This window comes from Silene latifolia, chromosome 10 (genome assembly GCF_048544455.1).
Source record: "Silene latifolia isolate original U9 population chromosome 10, ASM4854445v1, whole genome shotgun sequence".
Lineage (NCBI taxonomy): Eukaryota > Viridiplantae > Streptophyta > Magnoliopsida > Caryophyllales > Caryophyllaceae > Silene > Silene latifolia.
This window is the reverse complement of record NC_133535.1, coordinates 9,939,858-9,966,413: the sequence shown is the minus strand read 5'-3', so window position 1 is coordinate 9,966,413 and position 26,556 is coordinate 9,939,858. Positions and strand designations below refer to the sequence as shown.

At 36.0% G+C, this 26,556-nt stretch overlaps 2 protein-coding genes and 2 long non-coding RNA genes across 7 annotated transcripts in view; 1 reads left to right on the top strand and 3 right to left on the bottom strand.

Moving 5' to 3' along the window:
* LOC141605034 (uncharacterized) overlaps positions 1-14,854 on the top strand; it is a 34,911-nt gene extending 20,057 nt beyond the window's left edge. Inside the window, exons 1-3 of one of the 2 annotated variants that reach the window (XR_012526268.1) lie at positions 13,323-13,407; positions 13,909-14,098; positions 14,770-14,854. This is a non-coding gene — a long non-coding RNA (uncharacterized LOC141605034). Of the gene's footprint in view, positions 1-13,322; positions 13,408-13,908; positions 14,099-14,769 lie in introns of those variants that run through there. The other variant, XR_012526269.1, reaches the window with a different exon arrangement.
* Positions 1-18,824, bottom strand: part of LOC141605014 (uncharacterized) — a 37,959-nt gene extending 19,135 nt beyond the window's left edge. Inside the window, exons 1-3 of one of the 3 annotated variants that reach the window (XM_074423642.1) lie at positions 15,448-18,824; positions 14,761-15,162; positions 14,305-14,659 (exon numbers count right to left, since the gene is read on the bottom strand). In XM_074423642.1, the coding sequence (XP_074279743.1) occupies positions 14,637-14,659; positions 14,761-15,162; positions 15,448-18,148 (3,126 nt within the window). In that variant the 5' untranslated portion in view covers positions 18,149-18,824 and the 3' untranslated portion in view covers positions 14,305-14,636. Of the gene's footprint in view, positions 1-14,304; positions 14,660-14,760; positions 15,163-15,447 lie in introns of those variants that run through there. The other 2 variants (XM_074423644.1, XM_074423643.1) reach the window with 2 other exon arrangements.
* The window catches only part of LOC141605036 (uncharacterized), a 148,547-nt gene that overhangs the window by 25,667 nt on the left and 96,324 nt on the right, over positions 1-26,556 (bottom strand). The window lies entirely within an intron of this gene.
* On the bottom strand, positions 268-4,021 carry LOC141606919 (uncharacterized). Its single transcript, XM_074426306.1, has 4 exons — positions 2,809-4,021; positions 1,337-2,680; positions 703-1,104; positions 268-602 (listed from the first exon to the last, which is right to left on the bottom strand). The coding sequence occupies exons 1-4, from the start codon at positions 4,019-4,021 to the stop codon at positions 595-597; spliced, it is 2,967 nt and encodes a 988-aa protein (XP_074282407.1). The 3' UTR covers positions 268-594.

Below are 26,556 nucleotides of genomic sequence, written 5' to 3'. Positions count from 1 at the left end.
GATATGAAGTACTCCTTCTTGCAGGAAGATTACGCCATTTTTATCGCGTTCAGAAGGTTGTCTATTACTGATTCGAAGCCTGCTTATGGCGTCGGTTATTTTCATTTTCAGTGATCACCAGAATTATGCATTTCACTCGTCGTTCGTGACGGTCAAATAAATTGAAGATTTTGAAAGGTACAATTTTTAATTTGTTTTAAGTTCCTGCACTTCATATTTGGTAAATGTTGTATCATGCATGTAATTTGACTGAAAAAGCAAAACCTGATACAATTTGAAAAATTGAAGTTAGCCTCTCAGAGAGTTAGAGCACCTGTGTGGCTGTGTGTAAGTCGGTGTCGAATTAATTGTACTTGCTATGTGAATGTTATGCTGCTTAACACAATAAACCAGCTAGCCTTAAAAGCACACAATGCATAATTACATGATAAGTAGTAGATTACATAACAATTTATTAGTCATATTTACAGCAAACTTACAGGAACTTAAAAACATTTTACATTCAACTACAGTAGATTTGTAGTCTTAATATATCTCTCTTGAGACTTCAATTGGCGGCCCCTTGTTTTCCTGGTTATGATCAACGTTGCTCGATCAGGCCCCTGTAACCATCAGCGGTACAATTTTGAAATAATGTTATGTTAGCAGAGTTTCTAATTAAATAAGTTGAAAGTTTCAGCATAATTACGCCTCATGATATACCTCTTGCACGGAGATTACGCCTGTTTCTAGCATTCAGAAGCTTGTCTCTTGCTGATTGAAGCCTGCTAGTGGCGTCGACTATTTTTATTCGTTCTTGTGGCAAATGATTTGAGCAGGACACTCCAACACTAATGACAGAAGCAATGCATTCCACTCTTCGTTGAAACTCATCTTGGATTTCCCTTGGGTCTTCGGCTTCTTCAGTGAGATTATCTTCTTCAAGCAATGGGTCCACAATTTGTAAGACTTGGTCAGGTAATGCTGCTTCTGCATGTAGATGAAGGCTGTAGCCTTCCTTAAACATACTGTCTGTCGGCCTCTTTCCTGTTATTAGCTCAAGTAGCAATATGCCATAGCTGTAAACATCACCCTCTGTAGACGGCTCACTTCCAAGCCCGTACTCTGACATGTGAACCCAATGCAAAGGCTTAGACGCATAAATGGGTCGTAAATAGATAGGCAAGCCTTATAACCGTCATTTACTATGAATATATGTTAGTTAGGTAAGGTCACTAACTCTGCATGTATGATGAGGTCCAGCAAATTGCTGTGTTTGTATCTTAGTGTTTTGATGATAATATTGTTATATGATTTTTGTCAGACTAATTATAAATAGGAATAACACTATTATTACCTGGAGCAGCATAGCCTATGGTTCCCTTGATTCCAATTGTACTACTTTGGTTCGGATGTTGAGGTTGAGTAAGAAACCTTGCTAATCCAAAATCTCCAACATGAGCGACCATGCCATTGTCCAGCAATATGTTGCTAGGTTTCAAGTCACAGTGCACTATTGGAGTTTCACACTCGTAGTGGAGATAGCTGATTGCATGGGCCACATCAATCGCTACATCCACCCTTTGAGCAAGGCTCATGTTTCTGTCGACTCCATGTAACCATTTGTCTAGGCTTCCATTTGGCATGTACTTGTATACTAGAGCTCTAAAATCGTTTCTCTGAAAGTCAATACTAGAACAAGCTGTTATGATGCCTATCAGATTCCGGTGACGGATATTCCTCAACGCATTGCACTCTGCCATGAAACTCTTAGATGCACCGTGGTGTTGCAAGTGGAGAACTTTCACTGCAACCGTCTTTCCATCCAAAATCCCTTTAAACACGGATCCAAAAGAGCCTGTCCCGAGTAGGTTCTCTATAGAAAAAGCAGATGTTGCTTTGAATAACATGTCATACGACACTTTCATGGTTGCATTACCCAGCATTGAACCTGATAAAAGAGGTATCTTTTTCTTTTTGATACAAGCCAGGTAGAGCCCTAAGCCCCCTACCGCCATGGCCACCACCCCAGCAAGTGCACTGATAATTGGAAATATCAACTTTATTCTTTCCTTATTTCTGTTCTCAGTGCACTTAGGTAATTGTAGCTGTTTAATTCCTCCACAAAGCCTGCTGTTGCCATTAACAAAGATCGCACTTGCATTTGCAAATACTGAATCCGTCGGAACCCTTCCCCCAAAATTGTTGTAAGATAAGTTTAGGTAATATAATCTGTGAACTTTGGAGAAGAAGGACGGAATTGGGCCAGATAAATTGTTTCTAGAAAAGTCAATTAGTTGGAGGCTCGCCAAAGAAGCGAAGGATGAAGGAATATTTCCATGGAAAGAATTTCCATCCATGAACAAGTTTTGAAGGTCGGAACAGTCACCAAGACCAGATGGAATCACACCCGAAAACTTATTGTTGGACATTATTAAGGTTTCTAGGTTACTTTGTTTACTCATATCCAAAGGAAAGAATCCTTCCAAGTGATTATCAGGCAAATCTACTCCTAAAAATGTAGCAGATCCTTCAAATAGCTTATTGCCTAAGGTTCCATTGAGTTCATTGTCTGATAAATTTAGGTACAACAAACTTTGGCAGTTCCCGAGATGTGGAGGTATACTCCCATCCAATATGTTGTCATCTAAAGTAAGCTTACTCAAGTGTGATAAATTGCCCAAGGAACTCGGAATTCTACCTGTTAGTCTGTTTGAACTCAGCATAAGTTTTTCCAATTTGTGAAGCTTTCCGAAATCCTTAGGAAGAGATCCGTTAATTTGCATCCGAATAGGCCTAAGAGTTCAAGATTCTTGAGATTGGTAATACCTTGAGGAAATTTTCCACTTATCAGAGTTTCTTGGATAAGGATATGTTTCAAAAAGGTGGAGAGATTGACAACAGATTTGGGCAGTATTCCTGAAAAGTGATTGTATCCCAAATTCAGGGTACTTAATTGGCTGCAGTTAACAAGTGTAGTTATAAAGTTGATGTCACCCGCTAGGTAGTTACGCGCAAAAGCTAAAACATTTAGGCTCTGAAAATTCCCAAAATCATAAGGAACCGTTCCTGTGAAACTATTATTATGAAGATCAAGAAGTCGAAGTGTTGTGAGGTTTTGTATTGTGATTGGAATTGATCCTGAGAAGTTGTTTCCCCAGAGGTTCAACCATTCTATACGAGGAATAGGGAAGCCAATATCTGTGGGAAGTTCTCCTTGTAGTTGATTGTCAGCAAATTCAACAACTTGTAGGTAGGAGATATTGAAAAGGGACGCGGGAAGTGTGCCTGAGAGTTCATTTAATCCAACAACTAATTCAGTTAGGTTTTGCATCTTAACGATGCTGTTTGGAATAGTTCCTGTAAATGAGTTCTCATCAGCATTTATTATTACTAAAGAAGTAAGGTTTTGTATGATATCAAAAAGAGGGCCCCTAAGATTGTTGCGCGTCACATAAAGGTATTTTAAATTTGGCAATATCCTTAATTCCTGTGGGAGTTTTCCCTCGAGTCTGTTGTTGTTTAAGTATATAATATTGAGGTTAACACAATTAGATATGTTATGTGGAATTTCACCTACAAGAGTGTTGTTATCTAGCCATAGTTCATGAAGCCTAAATATATGACCTAATTGGTTGGGGATTTCGCCATATAGACTATTATTGCTAAAACTAATAATTTTTAGAAAACTCAAGTTTCCTATGAAAGGAGATATGGTTCCGGCCAAACCTCTAGAACTCAAATCTAATACAGTCACTCTGTTATGTTTATGCCCACAAGTAACCCCCTCCCAAGAACAGTGGTGATTAGAGTCATTCCATGAGCTTAAAACCCTGTTGGAAGGGTCCAATAGTTTGCTTTTGATGGCCAACAACGCTGTATGGTCGATCTCGTTGCCTAGGTAGTCAGTACTACGCAGTGCTAATGTTCCTACAATATTCTGCAATACAAAACTGAAGATGACAAGAAAGGCTAGGTTGGTACATAGGGAAGAAATAAAACGTGGACTTTGAATTTGGGTTTGGATGTGGATTGTTTTCATTTTGTTTAAGTTTCAGCAGTAGTTATGTGTGAGATGCTCTTGAACTGTGTCACTCTTTCATATATATATATAGGCATTTAAACCATGATTTTTTCTCTTATTTTTGTTTTTGTGCGTTTTTTTTTTTTGTTTTTTTTTGTTTGGAGAATGGGTAATTGCACCATTTACTAGTGTAAGCTTAACCATTATTTCTCTTACATGTGAAGTCAGCTAATCTTATTATGTTTTAAGACATAAAAAGCGAGCTAATTAGTGCCGTCTCAAAAGTATTTAACAAACACAAATAGAGTCGATGTAAGATCGAAATTTACGATGCTGAGAAAAAGGAAGACACGCCACACACTGTGTGTGGCGTTTCCATTATGCACATGCCAAGTGGGATGGCGTGTTTAATACTCTGCAGAATGCATTTTACAATATATAGTTTCTTGAAAAAGATCACAATACTAAACTGTGTTTACACATGCTTCATCTATTTCCCTTCATTGCCAGAATTATATCCGGAGAGATTGAGAATTTGAGATTGTTGGCACACCACTGATAATTATTCTCCATTTTCTTGGGTCTGATATTTTTTTATTGCTTTATATGCCAGCCATGGAGACGGTGATTACAAGGGATCTGATATAACATGTTCTCGTATTCTCGGCATACTGGCTCATGGCTGTGAACTTTGCAGCGGAATTTGACTGGTACGTAAATCTTACCAAACATTACCACTTAGACCGTCGTATTGAGGTGAAATATGAAAATTCCTGAGATGCCTAAAATTTATAAAAAACAGAGTAAATAATGAAAAGTTATATGTGTAGTGTATACATTAGGCGAGATCTAGACTAGTGACTCGATCTATCAACTGTTGACAAACACCTCAAATGCTTGTCTTTCTATTGTTTTTTTAATGTCCGATGCCACTGGTCCGTCACTCTAAATGACATTTATTTCAAACGACGCGAAATTGTTGATGATGATTGATGATCATTATACAATTTGAACTAATGAACTTGTCAGGTACTGATCATCATCAACTCTTACGGGTAATGACACAGTTATGTCAAGTACTTATCACCATCAATAATTTGAATTAATGCACCTTTAATCAAAACTAACTCTTGCATGTCAGCCGTGGCCTGTGGTTGTTACTTGTTAGAGAATAGAGCATGGTTTAAGGTAAATGTGGCCCAAATTTCACGATTCAAGGACTATCTTGGGTCTCAATCATTTCACCTGTGCCCCAAATTTCACGTTTTCCTATCTTGCCTTGCATTTACACTCCCGCCATTTTTGTAGACAGTTTATCCTCTTAGTTAAAATTGGGTGATCGAAAATGTATTATGTTACTCAAAAGACATTTTAGAAGAATTTTGCAATTAAAATCAACGTTCTTATATAACAATTGGCAGAATATGTTTCCTCTATACAAATGATTGCGATGGCCGATGGGATGAGTAATACATGGTATCTTTGGTTCGGACTTCGGAACTCTGTAAGCAATTTTCCAGTTTTATTTTGAAATCTGATTAATTTTAATAAAACATGGCATGAAAAGGATTTAGCTTTATTTATGCAACCGTTTGTTCTATGAAACCGACAGGCTGACATGTCATGTGGCGTGTCTTCCTTCTCATAAATTCCGATCCTAAGTGACACAATTTTATTGATGTTGATGATGATCATTATACAATTTGAATTATTGAACTTGTATGGTACTGATCATCATCAATACTTACAGGCAAATGACATTTATTTCAAACAATGCGAAATTGTTGATGATGATTGATGATCATTATACAATTTGAATTAATGAACTTGTCAGGTACTGATCATCATCAACACTTACAGGTAATTACACATTTTAGCAATGTTACGTAAGGCTCTGTTTGATAAGATAAACTTTTTAACGCAGGAGACTTTCACCCAAATTATAATTTTAGCAATGTTACGTAAGGCTCTGTTTGATAAAACTGACTGAAAAGGTAGCTGAAACCTGAAAAGGTAGCTGAAAACTGAAAAGGTAACTGAAACCTGAAAAGGTAACTGATAAGGTAGCTGAAAATTAGGAACTGATAAGGTAGCTGATTATATAAAAAAAATGTTTGGCAAACTAACTGAAAAAGTAACTGATTTTGATAAAATGACGTAAAAGGATTTTTTTTTTTTTTTTTTTTTTTTTTTTTTTTTGATTAGGAAAGAAAACTAGGTTGATCCTCTAGGGTAGGACTAACCTATCTCATCCTTTCGAATGAGGGAGGTAAGTTGAAGCCACCGGCTATCAAACCACCTCGAAAGAGTTGGACATGAATGTCCAATAGAAGCCATGAAGTCAGCAACCTTGTTGGCTTCACGAAAGCAATGTTTAATTATCACTTCATCGAAAAAATGAAGGTCTAATTTCACATCCTTGATAATACTAGAAATTTCCCAAGGAATTTGCCAAGTACCTCGAACTGAGTTAATAACACATAAATTATCACCTTCCACAAATAACTTTGGGATTCCTAAGTATTTAGCTGCTAAAATACCTTCTTTTAGAGCGAGAGCTTCTGTAACAAGGATACTATTGGATCCGCACTTTTTTGCTCCTAACAAAACAACTTTACCATTGTGGTCTCTTATAGAATATCCTAAAACAGCTTTATTACCTTCTATTCTCGATCCGTCAAAGTTTAGCTTTAGAAAACCGATTCTAGGTTTTTCCCACCAAATTTCTTCCTTACTAGTGTTGTTTCTAGCTGACTCTTGTATCTTAGGATTGTTGAGATCCTTAAATCTAGTCACATTCCAAGTTTTAGTGCTATTATTACATAAAGTAATAAGTTTGTTGATACTTAAATTAACATTATTGAAGATAATATCATTCCTATGGAACCATGCATTCCACCAAATAAAAATAATCTTAAGGAAATCATCTTTTGGAATTAAATCTTTAAGATAATTAAGTTTCGTTAGAAAAGTTTGACTTGCAATATTATCATAATTTGACACAAACTCGTTGAAACTAATAATGTTCGAGTCTTGGATAACAGACCCAATCAATGGACATTCGTAAAAGAAATGATCTATGTTTTCAATAGGATTGTTGCACAAAACACAATGAGGTGGGACATCAATATGACTCTTGAGAAGTCTACCTTTCGTTGGAAGGCCGTCAACACAGGCTTTCCAAAGAAAAAATTTCAATTTTGGAGGAATATTCAATTTCCAAATCCACTGAAATTCACATTTGTCAAGAGCTTGGTCAAACAACCCTTGCGCTAGCCAAGTTGCTGTTTTGGTAGAGAAATTTTCATCCACGGACAGCCCCCAGATCAGGGTATCTGGGATATCATTGTGTGGCAATGGGATATTAGTGATCTGACTCACAATATCATTGTTCACTAAATTGGATAATTTACAAACATCCCATTGTTTGTCAGAGGTTATGAAATCTCTAACCAAAAGATTAAGATCACGACTACTATCATCCTCATCCATACTGCTGGTAAGAGCGTGAGAGAAAACCCAATTATCAGACCAAAACTTAATATTGCTACCATTACCTACCTGCCATCTCAGACCTTTTCTAAAAAGAGTCCGGAGACTCATGAGTTCACGCCATTGCCAAGAAGAGACTGAATTTGGCTTATGATCAAAGAGTGAACAGTTTCTCAAGTATTTTTTAGTTATCACTCTGACCCATATACTTTCTTTATCCATAAGAATTTTCCATAGAAGTTTCATTTGAAGAGCTTTATTGGCTGCTTCCGAAGATTTTATTCCCAGTCCTCCAACCGATTTCGGTAAACAAACTTTATGCCAACCAATCAAATTAGGGGAGCGTTGTGAAGGATTCTTATTCCAAAGAAAATCTCTATTAATTTTATCTAATCTTTTATGGATTGACGAGGGAAGAAGGAAGCTTTGCATTTGAAAAGTTCCCTTCGAAGCTAAATTAGCATTGACTAGAACTAGTCTACCTGCTTGCGACAAAGAGTTTGCTTTCCATTTTGATAATTTGAAAAGGATATGATAATTATTTAATAGAGTATAGATTTAAAGGGTAAAAATGGAAAATTAAACCAAATCAGGTACCTGAAATCTCAAATGCTACTCTAGGTAGCATTTCATTTCAGGTAGCTTATTTGGTCAAATAAGCTACTTGCCAAACGCTTACAGAAAAATAAGATACCTGAAATTTTGGTCAAATAAGCTACTTTGACCAAATCAGGTACCTGAAATGCCTTACCAAACAGATCCTAAGGGGTCGTTTGGTTGCCACTTAGAAAACATAGGCATTGGAAAATCCCATGATTTTGAAAAACATGGGTTGTGTTTGGTTGCCATAAATTTTGGAAAATGTAGGAATTAGAACCTCACAGGAACTTCCAATGCCTACATGATGTAGGAAGTTGCTTACCTACTCCCCCATGGTCATTGGAAGTTCCTGTGGGATTTAATTCCAACATGAGTAACCAAACACTTTTCCGAAATTCACCCGAATTGGATGAGGGAACTTAATTCCCATGAATTGTATTTTCCTAGGAAAATTAAATTCCTTGATCAACCAAACAACCCCTAAGAGTATAAGACTAGCATTTGTGTGTACGCAATTAACAAACTTTAAATCAAAATTCAAGAGTTTTAGTCCTCTTAGAAAACAAACTAAAACAAAATACGGAGTAAAATACTAGACTTTATATACTATAAAGGGTATCCTCTTGCATAAAATTGCTACAAATACTTCTACCCTGCCCTTTTTCATATGCCTTGAATTTTTTTAAAACTATTTTTTTTATACGTTTAATTGTGCGATTTACTTTACTAATCATCTATATTACTTTGGTCGCAGGTAAATAAAGGTTGTGAAAGACTATAAGAGTAAAGGCAAAAACTACCTTATTAATGTAAGACCATCAAACTTTTGTTTGTGTTTTGTTTCGTTAGCTACCAGTCATGACTTACTAAATTTTTCTTGATTCACAATTTACGTTTTCGTTATTTAGATCTAACACATAATGTCAAAACAGTTGTACAGGGCACTCCCTAATATATCCGAAAGATATCCGAAATTGAAAACATCTGAACCAACGTTGAACCAAAGTTACAGTTATGCTGTCTTCTCTTCTCTCTGCTCACTTTACTAAGCCCTCTATGAAGAATAACAATGGAGATATTATACTACCTATAGTTCGTATCTTTTTATATACAATTGAATGCACCAAATTTTTAATTATCTCATATTGTTCGCAATCTAAACAATACGCAGTATGTTCTTCATCATCACTATCTTTCATACTTTTAACCTAGAATAAAAGTACATCAATTAATATAAGAAGAAAATTCATAAATTTTAGAATAAGACGGTCTTACACGGGTGAAACGGTCTACAATAACTAAACCAAAATATACTTGCATTCATAAAATATTGTCTTTCGACTTATACTCCTATTATTATTAGACATCAATCATTTGGTTAACACTTGGTTTGACATATCAATAATGAAATTAAATTTAAAATTTTATTTTAAAAAAGAGATAGTGACCCCTAGAATAAAAAAAACAAGTGAATTATAAGTTAAAATTGACATATAAGATATTTTAGTTATAAACACAAAACATATAGAACTAATCTCTATATGTCTACTAATTTCAAGGGACAACTGACATTCGTTTATTGGTTTCATGGAAACTTTGTCGCGAGAAATATGAACCACTGTGGCTTGTTGGCGTGGAGGACGTAATTGTCTGGAATTTTACCCCTAAACATGAAACACTTCAAGACATGCCGAGTCAATATAGGGTTGGTTCAGGTTAGGTTTGAGTTGAAGCAAATAAGGTTGATATTGGCTATCGGTTTAGCCTCGGATTGGATTGATTTTATTAGTTCGAACACCTAAGTTAATTTTTGTAACCTATTGCGTTGGGTTTCTGACGGTATTGTGTTTTGCCTAACATAATTTGCTGTTTTCAAACACAAATATAAATGTCCATTCAATAATCTGGATCAGATCCTACAAGATGGATGAAAACCCGATTTAAATGGATGATGGATGGATGACGGATGAAACGGATGATGGATGACGGATGGGTTGGATGAAGAAATTCCAACCACCATCCACCCGCTATCCATCCATCACCCGATTTAATTATTTTTTACATATAACACATTATTAAGATATAAAATGTTGAAATTTTCATATTTTTCTACCCTTAATATAAATATTTTGTGAAACTACCCAGTAGAAAGTTAAACTAAATTAATTATCTAACTTTATTTTTGTAGAGAAAAAAAAATCATCATTTTTTTTAACTTGAAATATATAAATACACAACACCCGTTTATCACCCGATCCACCCGTTTCATCCATGGATGATGGATGGATGGATGACGGATGATATGTTTCACGGATGATGGACGGGTTGGATGAGATTTTAAAAAGACGGATGGATGACGGATGAGGCTTCACCCGACCCGAACCCGATCCATTGACATCCCTAATCTTATACTCCCTCCATTAACTCCACTTTACATGTATTCTTTTTTCGTCCATTCAACTCCACTTTATATGTTTCCTTTTTAGGCCAAGAAAATGACCATTCTATCCTTATTCACACTCTATATTTACAAAAAATGACATCCATACCCTACACTAATCTACCATAAAACCTCAACTTTATATATTTTTTTAACATTTTTAACCCCACCATTCTCTTTCCCTATGTACTTTTTATAGTTTTTTTAATCCGCTCCTTAATACCCGTGCAAAAAGCAAACATGCGAAGTGGAGTTGAACGGAGGGAGTAATATACCCCTTAGTATTTCTCCTAAAAAGAGACAGAATAGGATAATAATATACATAAATTAATTAAATAAACTTTTACATATATATTAGAAGTATTATGTATTTATGTAGGACAATAAAATACATGAAATAAAAAGATCATATTTTGGTTAGCAATATAGCATACGAAGTCGACGTATAGAACATAGATTTAACGATTTTTCTCAACGGACCTAGAATGTATTATTTGTGTCAATGTTCTATAGTACATAAACGGTTTTGAATCGGGTTCAATTGATTCGAGTGAAATCGAATTGACCTTAACAAATTGACTATAGCTTATAATTAGTTAAATAAATTAAATGTTTAATTAAATCATTTGTATTGCTTAGTGTTGCTAACATCAATATGTTTTACTATTATTATTATAAGTCATCTACATTGAGATTTGAGAACAAGTAGCTAGAACATGAGTTTTAGCTTAATAAAATAAAATAGATTAAAGTATAATTGTGATTATAAATTGGATTTTTCTCATGAGGAGTTTTTTAAAAATAGTATGTTCCCTAGACATACGGAGATTAACCGTTTGTTTTCATGTATATATAGTGGATTGTGATCTCTAAATGGTTCAAAACAAATTGAAATTCGACCATATTACAAATTCAATATGCGCGAGTTAATATTATCGAGATTATATGAAACTTATTCTGCGCAAAAAATACCTATAATTATTCCTTGGTCTTGAGAAAATGCTTTTTGTGCATAGTTCAGTCAATATGGAGTTAGAGTTTGAATTGAATATTTTCATGAGTAGGATTTGAAAATTATTGTGGTTTTTTTGTTGGTTCAAGGAAGCGCGCACTTAGTCGCTTCAATAAGTTCAGTTAAGAAAATTAAGTTCTTATAAATTCAATTCAGCTTTTATACGTTCAGTTCATAAAAGTAAAATTCCTATAACTTCAATTCAAAATTAAGTCCAAAAGAATAGGATTTAGAAAATAATTATATGATATTAAAAATTGGCCCGGGCATTGCCCGGGCATTAAATCTAGTATATATATATAAAAGAGACTTTTTTCAGGCAATTCTAGAGACTCCAAGTTTTTTTAAACACTCTAATTAAAATAATAATATTAGTCGTAGAAAAAAATAGAATTTGTAAATATTAATCTTAATCTAAAAAGATAAATACCATATTAATAAATACCAAAAATAAATCTTAATCTTAAAAGATAGACTTTATAATAAATTTTAGTAAAATACAAATACCAGTCAATATAAATATGAAATCTTCATATGTTCTTATAATCAAATATATTCACAAATTTATATTGGTCGTTTTTTTTTTTTTTTTTTTTTTTTTTTTTTATAATATGCTCTTTACGTTTTTTTTTATCCTAAATGTTTGATTTGTAACTATAACTATCTTATATTGCTCGTATTGCTCTTTACGTGCTATTTTTTTGTTTAATTTGATTATATTGCTTACTCTATAACTATAATTGATTTGTAATTTTTTTTTTGATTGGCTGTTTTAAGGTGGATGGCGAAGTATGCATGACGGATTGGCGGTACCTATTACAGTGACTTTGAAAGCGGAAATAGTAGACCAGTGAATATTTATCGGAAAAAGGTAATATCTTATATAATAATCGAGTAGTTTTCAGTTTTTTTTTTTTTAATCTACATAAATATTGTTTCAGATACTAATCAATTCATTACTTTCGTCAATGATTTCTGCTCTTTTGATTACCGTGTTAAGCATAACTAAACTAACAATAATAATAAACTTTGTGTCATGCAATGTTACGTCCACCAAATCATTGGACCCGGTAAAAACAAATTTATCAGACGTAGTATATGGGCTTCTAAAACCACTTGATTATGATGCTTTTGTTGTATTTTGATTTTTGAGTCCATTCTCTTGGTTGAAATAGCGCATGTCTTTCAGCCAACTATTCCATCTCTTAGTTATTTATTTGAGAATCAATTTAGAAGAGGAAGCAAGACTATGGAAGCGGCGGTGTGTGCTAGATGATTGTATAAGTTCTTCACTAATTGCATTTTTTTTACACGGGTGAAGTTTGACATATAGGAATCCTTATCATATTATAATTCACATATTCTCATTTATAACGGGTATATCCGTCACAAACTTGCGACGGGTCAAGTACTACTCATGTGTTTAGTTAAGACAAAACACCGTCACAATTGAGACTTGCTGATTATAATTAGGGCACATACTGACAAACACGATCATACATATCTAAGATGACAATAAAGATTTCATAATATGCCAATGAAGACCGTATAATACGGAGCAGTATATAACACAATCGTAGAAAAGACTAATTGAAATTAGGGAGACTAACTTAAATTAATTCACAACGCCGACTACACTTATTTTCAAAGTCATTAGTCAAAGTCATTAGTTACTTTAAGATAGCAAATTTACCGTTCTCACATTCAAGAACTTACATATTCTACCCCTTCAGTTATTAATAAGAAGTGGTAATCCTCGGGACCTATAACAAATACTCAATCCCCGGTATCATAGTACTATGATAGATCACAAATCGATAGCAATGGAGAACGTAAGCTCCCTGAAAACGTTGGCAAAATGTAAGTCTCTGGATTACTATGACAAATTTCTTATTTAATTCAAGTTTTTTTTTTTTTTAATTCAAATTCTTTTTGAATCTAATTCCACAATTTAATTTAGTTGTTGTTTTACGCGCTCAAAGTTTTCATCTAATTAGTTGTTGTTCTAATCAAGCCGATGAATTAGCAAAACCCTAATCAGCAAAACCCAGATTTTAGTTATTATTATCGAGTTTGCGGATCATAAATTACGCCTTTTTCTCGCATTCAGAAGGTTGTCTCTTGCTCATGAATTAAGGCAATGAATTAGAAAAACCCAGATTTTAGTATTGTTGAGTTTGCGGATCATAAATTGTTTTGGTAAAAATCAACCTTAGGTTCCTGTATGCAATCGTTAATGTCACAAGCAGAATTTGTGTATTTGTGTATTTGTGTATTGTTAGTTTCACTTGTAATCACTTCGTAACTGTAAATATTTCGTGACTCGGAATTCGGAAATATCTGATATACTTCCTCTTGCAGGAAGATTACGCCTTTTTTCTCGCATTCAGAAGGTTGTCTCTTGCTCATTGAAGCCTGCTTTTGGCGTCGGTTATTTTCATTATTCTTTCGCAAATGGTTGAAGCATGACACTCTGACACTGATCAGTGATCACCGAAAATTATGCATTTCACTTGTCGTGACGGTCAAATAAATTGAAGAATTTAGAAAGGTATAATTTATATTTCTGTTTCTTAGTTCCTGCAGTTCATATTGATACTTGTTATCATGCCATAAATTCGATTGGAAAAACTTAGCCATCAATTTGCATAATTGAGATTAGCCTCTCAGAGCACCTGTTTGTGTAAGTCGTGTCGAATTAATTGTACATTTTATGTGAATGTTATGCTCGTAACACAAGATACCAGGTAGCCTTGATAAAACATAATACATAATTACATGATAAGTAATGAAGCACATAACAACTTCCGAAGCTGCAGTCTGACATATGAAGCAAACCACGGAATTGAACAGTCACGATATGAAGCAAACCAGCTAGAAAGGTAGCTTTGTGAAAACACAAACATAATTACATGATGATAAGTAGTAGAGTACTAGAGTACATAACATTTTATTAGTCATGTTTACAGCAAACTGACAGGAACATAAAAGCATTTTACATTCAACTGTACATTTGAAGTCCTAATAGTTCTCTCTTCCGACTTCATTTGGCGGACGCTTGTTTTCTGATTGTAATCAACCTTAGGCGGTCAGGCCTCTGTAACCATCAGCGCTACAAGTAGAAATAATGTTATGTTAGCGGAATTTTTAAGCAAATTGAAACTCTCAGAATCATTTCTTAACAGTAAACTCATGATATGTCTAATGTTATACCTCTTGCAGGACGATTACGCCTGTTTCTAGCACCAACAAGGTTGTCTCTTGCTGATTGAAGCCTGCTTCTCGCGTCAACTATTTTCATTCGCTGTTGTGGCAAATGATTTGAGCACGACACTCCTACACTCATCACAGTACTAATGCATTCCACTCTTCGTTCAAGCTCACCTTGGATTGCCCTTGGGTCTTCGGCTTCTTCGGTGAGGTTATCTCCTTCAAGCGATGGATCCACAATTTGCAAGACTTGGTCAGGTAATGCTGCTTCTGCATGTAGATGAAGGCTGTAGCCTTCCTTGAACATACTGTCTGTCGGACTCTTTCCTGTCATAAGCTCAAGTAGCAATATGCCATAGCTGTAAACATCACCCTCCGTAGATGGCTCACTTCCGAGCCCATACTCTGACATGTGAACCCAATGCAAATGCTTAGACGTATAAATGGGTAGTAGATAAATATGCAAGCCTTAGAAAATTCATTTACTATGAATATGTGTTAGCTAGGTAAGGTCACTAAGGTCACTAACTGTGCATGCGTGAGAGTATTTTAGGTGAAATATTATTACAGGTACTACTTTAGCATTAAGTCGAGCAGATTACTGAGTTTGTGCATCTTAGTCTTTTGATGATAATATAGTTATATGATTTTTGTCAGACTAAATATAAATAGGAATAACATGATTATTACCTGGAGCAGCATAGCCTATAGTCCCCTTAATTCCAATTGTACTACTTTGATTTGGATGTCGAGGCTGAGTAAGAAACCTTGCTAATCCAAAATCTCCAACATGAGCGACCATGTCATTGTCAAGCAATATGTTGCTAGGTTTCAAATCACAATGCACTATTGGAGTTTCACACTCATGGTGTAGATAGCTGATTGCATGGGCCACATCAATCGCTACATCCACCCTTTGAGCGAGGCTCATGTTTCCGTCAACTCCATGTAACCATCTGTCTAGGCTTCCATTGGGCATGAACTCGTATACTAGTGCTCTAAAATCATTTCTCTGAAAGTCAATACTTGAACAAGCTGTTATGATGCTTATCAGATTCCTGTGACGGACATTTCTTAACGCGTTGCATTCTGCCATGAAACTTTTAGATGCACAACGGCGTTGCAAGTTGAGAACTTTAACGGCAACGGTCTTTCCATCCAAAACCCCCTTAAACACGGATCCAAAAGATCCCATCCCAACTAGATTTTCTGAAGAAAAATCAGCCGTTGCTTTGAGTAACATGTCGTAAGACACTTTCATGGTTACAATCCCCATCATTGAACCTGATGAAAGAGGTGACTTTTTCTTTTTGAGACATCCTAGATACAGCCCTGATGCTATGGCCACCATCCCAAATAGTGCGCCAACAATTGGGATTATCAATTTAAGGGCATGAGACATTATTCTTTTCTTCTTTCCCGAGCTTTTCTTCTCAATGCACTTTGGTAAGTGAAGCTGTTTTATTCCTCCACAAAGTCTGTTATTGCCAGCAACAAAGACCGCACTTACATTTGCAAATACTGAATTTGTTGGAACCCTTCCCTCAAAGTCGTTATAAGATAAGTTAAGGTAATATAATGTAGGAAATTTAGAAAAGAATGCTGGAATTGGGCCAGATAAATTGTTTCGAGAAAAGTCAATTTCTTCGAGGCTAGTCAAAGAAGCAAAAGATGATGGAATATTTCCCTGGAAAGAATTTCCATCCATGTTGAGGTATTGAAGGTCAGAACAGTCACCAAGACTATCTGGAATGATACCCGAAAACTTATTTTTAGACAGTCCTAAGACTTGTAGGTTACTTTGTTTACTCATTTCCAAAGGTAGGGAGCCTTCCAAATGATTTTGAGACAAATCTACTTTGACAAATGAAGCAGATCCTTCAAATAGCTCATTGCCGAAGGTTCCATTGAGTTCATTGTTTGATAAATCCAGGAACAACAAGCTTTGGCAATTCCCGAGGTTTGGAGGTATACTCCCTTCCAATATGTTGTCTTCTAAAACAAGCCAACTCAAGCGTGATAAATTGGCCATGGAATTGGGAATTTTACCTTTTAAATTGTTGGAGTACAGAAAAAGTGCTTCCAATTTGTAGAGCTTCCCGAAATCTTGAGGGATAGATCCCGTTAAGTTACAGTTGTACATCCATAACTTCTCAAGATTGTTGAGATTGGTAATACCTTCTGGAATTTTTCCACTTATCAGAGTATTTCCTATATCGAGCACTTGCAAAGAGGTGGAGAGATTGGCAACAGATTTGGGTAATATTCCTGAAAAATGATTCGGTCCCAAATTGAGGATACGTAATTGGCTGCAGTTAACAAGTGTATCTATAAAATTAATGTCACCCTCTAGGAAGTTCCCTCCTAGAGTTAAATAATTTAGCTTATGAAAATTCCCAAAATTATAAGGAAGATTTCCTATAAAATTATTTTGACGGAGTCCAATAAATTCAAGAGCTGTAAGGTTTTGTATCGTGATTGGAATTAATCCTGTGAAATTGTTTCCCGCGAGGTTGAACGATGTCAGACGGGGAATATTGACGCCAACATCTGCTGGAAGTTCGCCATGTAGTTGGTTGTACATAAACTCAAGACCTTGAAGGGAGGAGATATTAAAAAAGGATGTGGGAAGTGTGCCTATGAGTTTATTTTCTGAAAATTGAATGATGGTTAGATTTTGCATCCTACCAATACTGTTCGGGATTGTTCCTGTAAATGAGTTTTCATGAGCAACTAAGTATACTAAAGAAGTAAGATTTTGTATGATGTCAAAAAGAGGGCCCGTAAGATGGTTAATTTGCACACGAAAGTCTGTTAGCTTCGATAATAATCCTAGTCCTATTGGGAGTTTTCCCTCTAGCTTGTTGTTGGCTAAGAAAAACACTCTAAGGTTAACACAACGAGATAAGTTGGCTGGAATTTCACCTACAAGTGTGTTGTTAAATAGCCGTAGTTCATTAAGCCTGATTAGATGACCTAATTGACTGGGAATTTCTCCAAATAGACTATTATTGTAAAGGTTAATGATCTTAAGAAAGCTCAGGTTTCCAATAAAAGGAGATATGGTTCCTGCCAAACCTCTAGAACTCAAATCTAGTACAGTCACTCGTTTATGTTTACGCCCACATTTGACTCCCTCCCAAGAACAGTGGTGAATAGAGTCGTTCCATGAGCTTAAAACCCAGTTTGAAGGAACCTTTAGTTGGCTCTTGATGGCCAGCAACGCAGTGTAGTCGGTCTCGTTGCCTGGGTAGTCTATACTACGCAGTGATAAAGTTACGGTAATATTTTGCATAAGAAAAACAAAGATGACAAGAAAGGCTGGTTTGCTACATAGTAGAGAAATAATACTTGGACATTCATTTTGGGTTTGGAGGTGGATTGGTTTCATTTTGTATGAAGTTGTCAGTAGTTGTTTTGTGTGAGATGCTCTTGAACTGCATTACTCTTTGATTTATATAGGCATTTACATTTTCATGATTTTTTCATTGGTCTCTGTCTCTAGCTATGGATAACTACACCACCTACCAGGGTAATTATTTCTTTTACACGTGAAGTTTTGGTTAGTGATTGCTACCAATGATATTAAATTTCGGTTTCAGATTTAATCTGGACATCGATCGTCACGGCCTGATCTTTGTTGTTTCTCTACAGATAAGGGCGGTGCGGTAACCTAACAACCTTGATAACTCGGTTGTATTTCATTGTTGTAAAACCGATATCAATAACCGTGATTGCTACTTTACTTAGAACTACGTAGAATTGAAGAATTACTTTACTAGGAAAGAATTACTTTACAGACTGCACTTTCAAATAAATCGTTGATTTGTAGTAGTATTGTTATATTGGTTAAGCTTTCGCCACGCTCTTTACAGAAGACTTTTTCTAGTATTTGCCCCACAGACATAAATAATCAAGCTATTGGAAGCAGTCAACTTGACTTAAAAACAAGAAGTTTCATACTAATAATTTGTTGAATTCAGGATTTAAGATATATATTGCCTTGCAATTTTACTAATAATAGGCACTGTCCTTGTGATTGTTCCCACCTAGTACGTAAAAGTGCCGCGTTGGCTTAATGAATACTCCGTTCTATCAAAACTATTTGACCCTTACAACATGACTTGTATACACCATTTGACATATATGAGGTATTATTTGACCTGTTTTACACTTAGACCATGTTCTTTCTGGTTTTAGAGCTAAACTAAATCGAATCGAATTTGAACCGAATGAACCGAATCAATGAATTTCGAATGAAATGAATCGAATGAATGAATCAATCGAATCGAATCAAATCGAATCGAATCGAATCGAATCGAATGGAATGAAGCCGAATCGAATCGAATGAATGGAGAGTGAAATTTGAATGAATAGAATTTGAACTCAACTAAGCTGATTGGAGCTGAATTGAACTGAAATAATATTAATATTGATATTGATAATAATAATAATAATAATTTATTATTATTATTATTAGAAGAAGAAGAAGAACATCAATAATAATATTAATAATATTAATACTAATAATATATTAATTTGAGTGATTAACTAGGTAGCCACCATGAACCACGGTTCGCCATCAATCTAATTAGGTGAAATAATGAAGCACCAATTTTCTATATTGATGTTCAAAGTCTAGCCGTTTATCATCCTAATTTGACAGATTATGTAGCCACCACGAAGCAGCAACAATCCTAATTTAATTAATTAGATAAATAAAAATAGACAAACCCTAATTTCATCTTTACCAAATAAATAAAATTTGGTTGATTAATTAAAACTCTTCAAATAATATTAATAATTTATAACAAGTAAATTAATTTATTATTTGAAAAATTAGAATCCGTCTTGATAGTTTTAAGTCATTTGAGCAATTAAATTAAGTTTTAGGGAAAAATATTGATTTAAAAGTTCACTTGGTTTAGTTTTAGGTGAAAAGGGTACAAAATAGAACGTTATGAAAAAGTGTATATGAAAGAGTAAAGTTCGTATATGAAAAAATAATTAGGTATTAATAATAGTAATATTAAAATTAACAATGTTATTAATAATATTATTCTTAATTAATATTCATATTAATAATAATAATAGTAATAGTAATAGTATTAATTATATTAATATGAATATTATTGATTTTAATAACCATAATATTCATAATAATAACAATAATGAGGATGATTAATTAATAATAAATTAATGATGACGATGATGATAATAATAATAATAATAATAATAATTATAATAATAATAATTATAATTATAACTATAATTATAATTATATAGTATTAATAATATTAATAAAAACTATTAAGTTTAAGATTCGCAAAATTGAAATTGGCTGAATTTAGTGGAGAGTGAATCGAATGGAGCCGAGTTGAGTGAGTGAATCGAATAGAGTGAATCAATCAATCGGAATCGAATAGAGCCGAGTCAAGTGAATCGAAAGCTAAACCGAATCGAATCAATAGAATAAAAGTGAATGAATCAAGTAAGTGAAAATAAGTCAGAAAGAACAAGGCCTTATAATTAATAGATATGGGTTTACACAAAATCTCATTGAAGACGGCACGTATCCGTCACTTTGGAGTGACGGATACTATTTCCTCTCACAAATGACCCAAATAGAGGAGAGAGGGAAGCACATGGGGGTGCCCCTACCTTGTCCCCCTATCCGTTCTGTGAATGGCATTACCTTCACTTGCTCTGACCCGTCTTCAGTAAAACTAACTGATGGTTTTATATTAAGGAAGACTAAGTGTTTTTATTTATCCGGTTGTTTCGAGGTATATAAGAAGCTTTCAATGGAGCATTAACTTTGTGGGCTTGTGGCGTATTAATTGAATAGCCCACCAATATGGAATTCTTTATAGCGCTGATAGAGGCTGACCCCTTAGCGAAACTGCAGAAGAGACGAAGTCAGTGTGGTAACTAGGGATGGCAATGGGTAGGGTCTGGGTAGGGTTCACACAGACCCGGACCCGATCCGAGATTTTCCCTTTGGATCCGTACCCGACCCAAACCCGCAAAGGTCTAAAATTTGAGGACCCATACCCGGACCCTATGGGCAAGGGTTGGGTCTGGGTCCTCCCGCGGGTCCGCGTTTCAGCCACTTTAATAATTCATGCTACTTTCACAATATGAGTTTATTAATCTCTATTGTACACAACCAAATCCAATATACATACCAAAGAGATTAAGAAAGACAAAGAAGACCTAAATTAATTTTACCTCCAAATACATGTGAAATAATCAAACTCGGAACCCTAAAATCAATACCGTACTAGATAGCCGTCTCCATCTAACCGTCGCTGATTGCCGTTAATGGTGGTTCTCGGTCGCCGCCTATTAGAGAGGTGGTTGCCAGTCGCGTATCTGTGCTGTGGTGGTGGTTTCCTTGTGTAAGTGGTGGAGTGGTGGTATTGTTAAAAGAGTTTGGTCGGGTTTTATCACTTTATGGGATGAGGGAAGAGAAAAAGACTTTACTTACTTTGTTTCTACGGTCTGCCAGTATGAATTCAGAAAAGTTGTGATTTTGATTTTTTTTTTTTTTTTTAATAAAGGGTCTAAGGGTCGGGTATGAGTCTCATAACTTAGACCCGGACCCGAACCCGAAATATTTTCTTATGACCCATACCCGCCCCATACCCATTGGGTCTGAAAAAATAAGACCCATACCCGATCCATTAGGGTCCGACCCTCAGGATCTGGGTCGGGTCCCCGACCCACTGCCATCCCTAATGGTAACTGCCAGTCCGCTACTGGCACTCAACTACTCAAGGAATGACTTCCAACTTTCCAAGTCTAATAGACTAGTATACTAACATTAAGTATTATACTGAATTACTGATGTGTTGGGTGGGTGGTCAAGTGATTATGCAGATAATGTATGTGTATTGGTGACGTATGCATAATTTTTCGGAGTAGAGGTGATCATTTCCGGGATCGGGCCAGGCCAATAATTTTGCCCAATAGGCCAAAGTACACGTTCAGTCGGGCCTAAATTTGTGCCCTAACCCGCCTTTTTCTAGTGGGCCGGGTAATCCGAAAACTAACGGACTTTCATTTAAGCCTGTTTCAATTTTGCTAAAGCAACCATATAAATTTCGTCACACATTTCCTTACCAGAGCACACAACATAACTCCAATTCCACAAACCCAAGAAGTTTGGCACAAGAAGTGGTTTGCGTAATAAGTGTTTACACATTGTTTATTTAGCATGAAAGGTTTACAATATTGTGTCTTAAAATAGTTCGTCTTGCTTAAGACCGCCTTATTTCAGACTGTAATAAGACCTCTCACAAGTGAGAAGCACATGGGTGGTGGGACACCCCCATGTGCTTTCCCACTCACCCCTAAATGGGTTTTTTGTGAGAGGAAATGATATCCGTCTGACCATTTCAGACGGATATAGCGGTTTGAAATAAAAATTTGTGATCTTAAAAATACAATAAATGTCCAAGTATATGAAACACCTAAAATTAGCAAGTCGGGTCAGGTTTTCAGGTAGGGTCAGAATTTGACACTTCTAAGTGTTGGTACTAAATTAGCAAGTTGTTTTGTTGTAACTTAGTCTTGGGTAGCGACTAGCGAGTCAAGATTTAAGGGTTTATTTCCATGAAAAAACGGTGTAGGTTCAGGCATTCTTGTAATTCTGGTAAATTTGACAGATCTACATAATACTATGTAGACCAATAAAGTTTAATTTATTTTGTTGATGGGGGGAGATCAAAATTTAAATTTTATTCTTTTAAAATTATTGTACAAAGTACGACATTAATTGCAAAACTGTTATTTGCGTTATTTAATACTTCCTCCATTTTTTTATCTTCTCATTTGTTTTATTATGGGCTCCAAGACAGAACTTTGACCATATTTTACGACTTCTATTTGTTTTTTTTGTTAACATAAAAAATATTTAGCAAAAGATATTTTGATAATAAGTAAATATCTTATTTTAAGCATATTTACGATTAAAGTTCAGAAATTTTAACCTTAAAAAAGAAAATGAAAAAAAAAATGGAGTATCAACAAATCTTAAAATATACCGTAAATTTCGTGGGTTTAAAACTAATTATATTAAATTCTTCAAATCTTCTTCATACCTCTTAAATAAGACATAATCGCCTTCCCTTTGAAAGCTCACAAGAGTCACAACTGACAACTGCTTGGATAACGGAAAAAAAAGGGTCCTGCTATACGTCGTCGACAAATTACTAAATATCGTCGACAATTAACGTAAAATTCCAAGTTTGCCCTCCATATCATGACTCCATATTGGTCTCACCAAAATGCAATTTCCGTCTCAAAACAGAAATGAAATTACCGTCTCACTAAAACACAAGTCACCGTCTCACTAAAATATTTCAAACAAACAAAAAAAAAGTCGGGTTTTGTAATTAACAACATGAACGGGAACGATTTTAACAACGATTTCAACAATGAAGATAGTAACGAGGTTAGTTTACGATTTAGTTTTGTTAAAAATTTATGTTTTATTATCGTTTGAATCCCGAATTAGGATAGATGCCATGAATGTAGACGGAATTATGATAGAATTTGTGACGGATTTATATGAAAAATTAATCGGAAAAAAAAAAAAAAAAAAAAAAAAAAAAAAAACGAGGTGGCCGAGACGTGGGTGTTCTTCGTCCCGGACCCAGGGCCGCATTTAAGCATGGGCTCGTCTCATATGGCCCATGGACGAAGGATTCCTTAAATCGGGCTTGGTGTTGGACGAAGGATTCCTTCGTCAGGCTTGGTCTTGGACGAAGGATTCCTTCGTCGGCTCATTGTTTGTTTTTTTTTTTTTTTTTTTTTTTTTTTGTTTTAGAGTTTCTCGTTACTTTTTTTTTTTTTTTTTTTTTTTTTGTTTCCGACTCGTTTTGTATAAAATAATTAATTTCCGTCTTTGTATTAAAATTTTTTATTTTTTATAGTTTCCGACAATTCAAATAATTATAATTAATTTCCGTTATTTCCGACTCGTTGTGTACAAAATAATTAAATGCCGTTTTTGTATTATAAAACAATTGAATTAATTAATTACCGTCTTTATATGAAATTTTTATCTTTAACATTTCTGACTCGTTTTGTAAAAAATAACTTATTACCGTGTTTGTATTAATTTTATATTATTTTATATTTACTTCGACTAGTCCCGTAGCAAATAATTGAATTAATAACTAACTTGTTGAAATGCGCGTGCGCAGTGATTAACGATGGAGACGGTGTTGATTACTCGGATCATTTTACGACAACCAGATTTTTTGCATCTAGTACTGAAGCGTTTAATTGGGCATATGAGATCGGGCTCCGACTCGGGTTTGGTATAAAAAAATCAAGCAACAAGAAAGTTGGTCGTAACACGAATTTGAGACAACGTTATTTTGTTTGTCGGATGGGTGGAAAAGGTCCCGTAAATAAGGATGCCGATTCTTTAATGAGGGTAACACGCTACCGCGTGGTGCAATTGCAAATTTTCAATGAAAGTTGTTGAATTAGAAGAGAATAAGTGGCAGCTTGTGATGAGATCCGGGTTTCATAATCATGGTTTAACGTTGTATTGTGACGGCGACAGATACTTTGCAAAGTTTGATGACGAAGAGTTGGCTTATATCGATGCCCAAGTTAGAGCTCACGTTAGACCGGCAATTATTAGTGCGGGTTTACATCAGCGGAATCCGGAAAAGTCAAGACCTAATCGGCGACAAATCTACAACCGTTCTCAGAAAGTAAGGGTCGAGGAAAGAGATGGGAGAAACCCAAGACTGTGAGATATTAGCACTTGCGGTTCAAAGATAAGTACGTTCATTATTGGGTCACTGATCAGGAGACCGATGAGCTAACCCACGTGTTCATGGCTCATCCAGAAGCGGTTAAGATGTTTCGATCATACTATTATGTGGTACAGATCGATTCCACGTACAAGACAAATGAATACCGTCTTCCGCTTGTTGAGATGGTTGGAGTCACACCTGTCGGGAAGAGCTTTGTCATCGCGTATGCTCTTGTGACGCATGAGTCCGAGGAGAAATATCTGTGGGTCCTACGGAAACTGAAGGCCCTGCTCAATGATGCCGTTCAACCTAATGCTATTGTTCCGATTGCGAGAAAGGTTTGTTGAACGCGATTCCCATTGTTTTTCCGGATTCGTCTCACTTGCTATGTCTTTGGCATATATATTCTAACGTGGAGACGAAAGCACTTGATATCACGGGTCAAGATAGTTGGGCTAAGCACGTAACTTTTAACTTGTTTCTGCGTTGCGGTTGTCGAGGCGGAAACCGAAGATAAGTTTAATGTTGCGTGGGGCAAATTGGCAAGGGAATGGGCGGGAGTGGCGGCTTATATTGAGAGGCAATGGTTCCCGCACTTGGAAAAATGGGCCAAGTATAGAACGAACAACATAACTCATTTTGGCAATACTTCTACATCCCGGGTTGAGTCGGCTCATGCGAATTTGAAGAGATGGCTGAATAGCGCGAAAACTGGCGCGATTGATAGCATCCGAGTCGGTTTCATTCTTTGATGGAAACGCAACATGTTGAGATCCGACACTCGTTGGAGTTATCTAGATCGAGGCGGTTGACGGGGATTCAGCGATTATTTTCCAGACTTTCTTGCAAAATATCAAAGAATGCCATCAGTGAATTGCGTGAAGAATTCGAAAGAGGTGCCAAGATGACGGAAGATGCCTTGACGATCGATTGCGGTTGTGTAAAGGCTACTACACTTGGTTTGTTATGTGCTTGTTCACTTCACCGCATTTCTAGAAACGGATCTCGGGTCCCTGTTGATGTGTTACATGCATTTTGGAGGAAGTTGGAGTACGATGGTTCGGAGGCAATGCCGACTTGTGATGATGATCGATTGGAGGAGTTATTCGATGAAATTTGGAATGCAGATCCGAGTATGAGATCATCCATGTTCGATGCCCTTTACTCTCAGATACATCCGGATCAGGAGGATGTAAACGAGCCTCGGGTCAACGAGAACCCTAGAGGACGTCCGAGTAGGGGAACTCGTAGAGATCCGTCCGCCGTTGAGCATGCACGGGTTCGTGTTCGAGTAGGTACTCCGTCTTCCCAACGTACTCCGTCTAGTACCCCCCGTTCTACTCCGACGGTTCCTGTTACTCCGTCGTCTACTCCCCGTTCTACTCCGTCGGTTCGTTTTACTCCGTATAGAACCCCCCGGTCCACTCAAACGGGCCCCGGTACACCGTCTACCACTGCTACCACGACTACGGGGAGTTTCGGCACAACTTATTGCGCACCTCTTGAGGTCGACTACACCATTGGTGATTTGAGGTATTTTCCTTATCGTGACTTCCTGCCTTCATTTTTTCACGAGTATGTAGAAGCATGGTTTAATCCTTACGGAGACGGTCATTGTGGTTTTCGAGTTATCTCACATGCTGTTCGGGGTGACCAATCTCATTTCACGATGGCTAGAACAGATTTACTTAGGGAAATTCGTAGTCCCGATTACCGTGATCATATCTATGGCCCAGGGAGATTTGATACGGAGGTAGCTAGAATTACATTTATGGATCAGATACCGTGTGGCTCGGGTAATTGGATGGACGGTTTCGATCTATATGGTTATGCTACGATGTACAATTGGGTGATATGTTGTATTTCTGCATTTGACGATCGAGAAGGTCAGCGACATTGGAATGGTAGTTTTACTTATTTGCCTCTACGAGCCCCCCCCCGGAGTACGTACCCCATATGGTGTCTTATGGGTATTACATGCGGGAAACCACTATTTGCGGCTCCGGGTACGCCCCTTGTC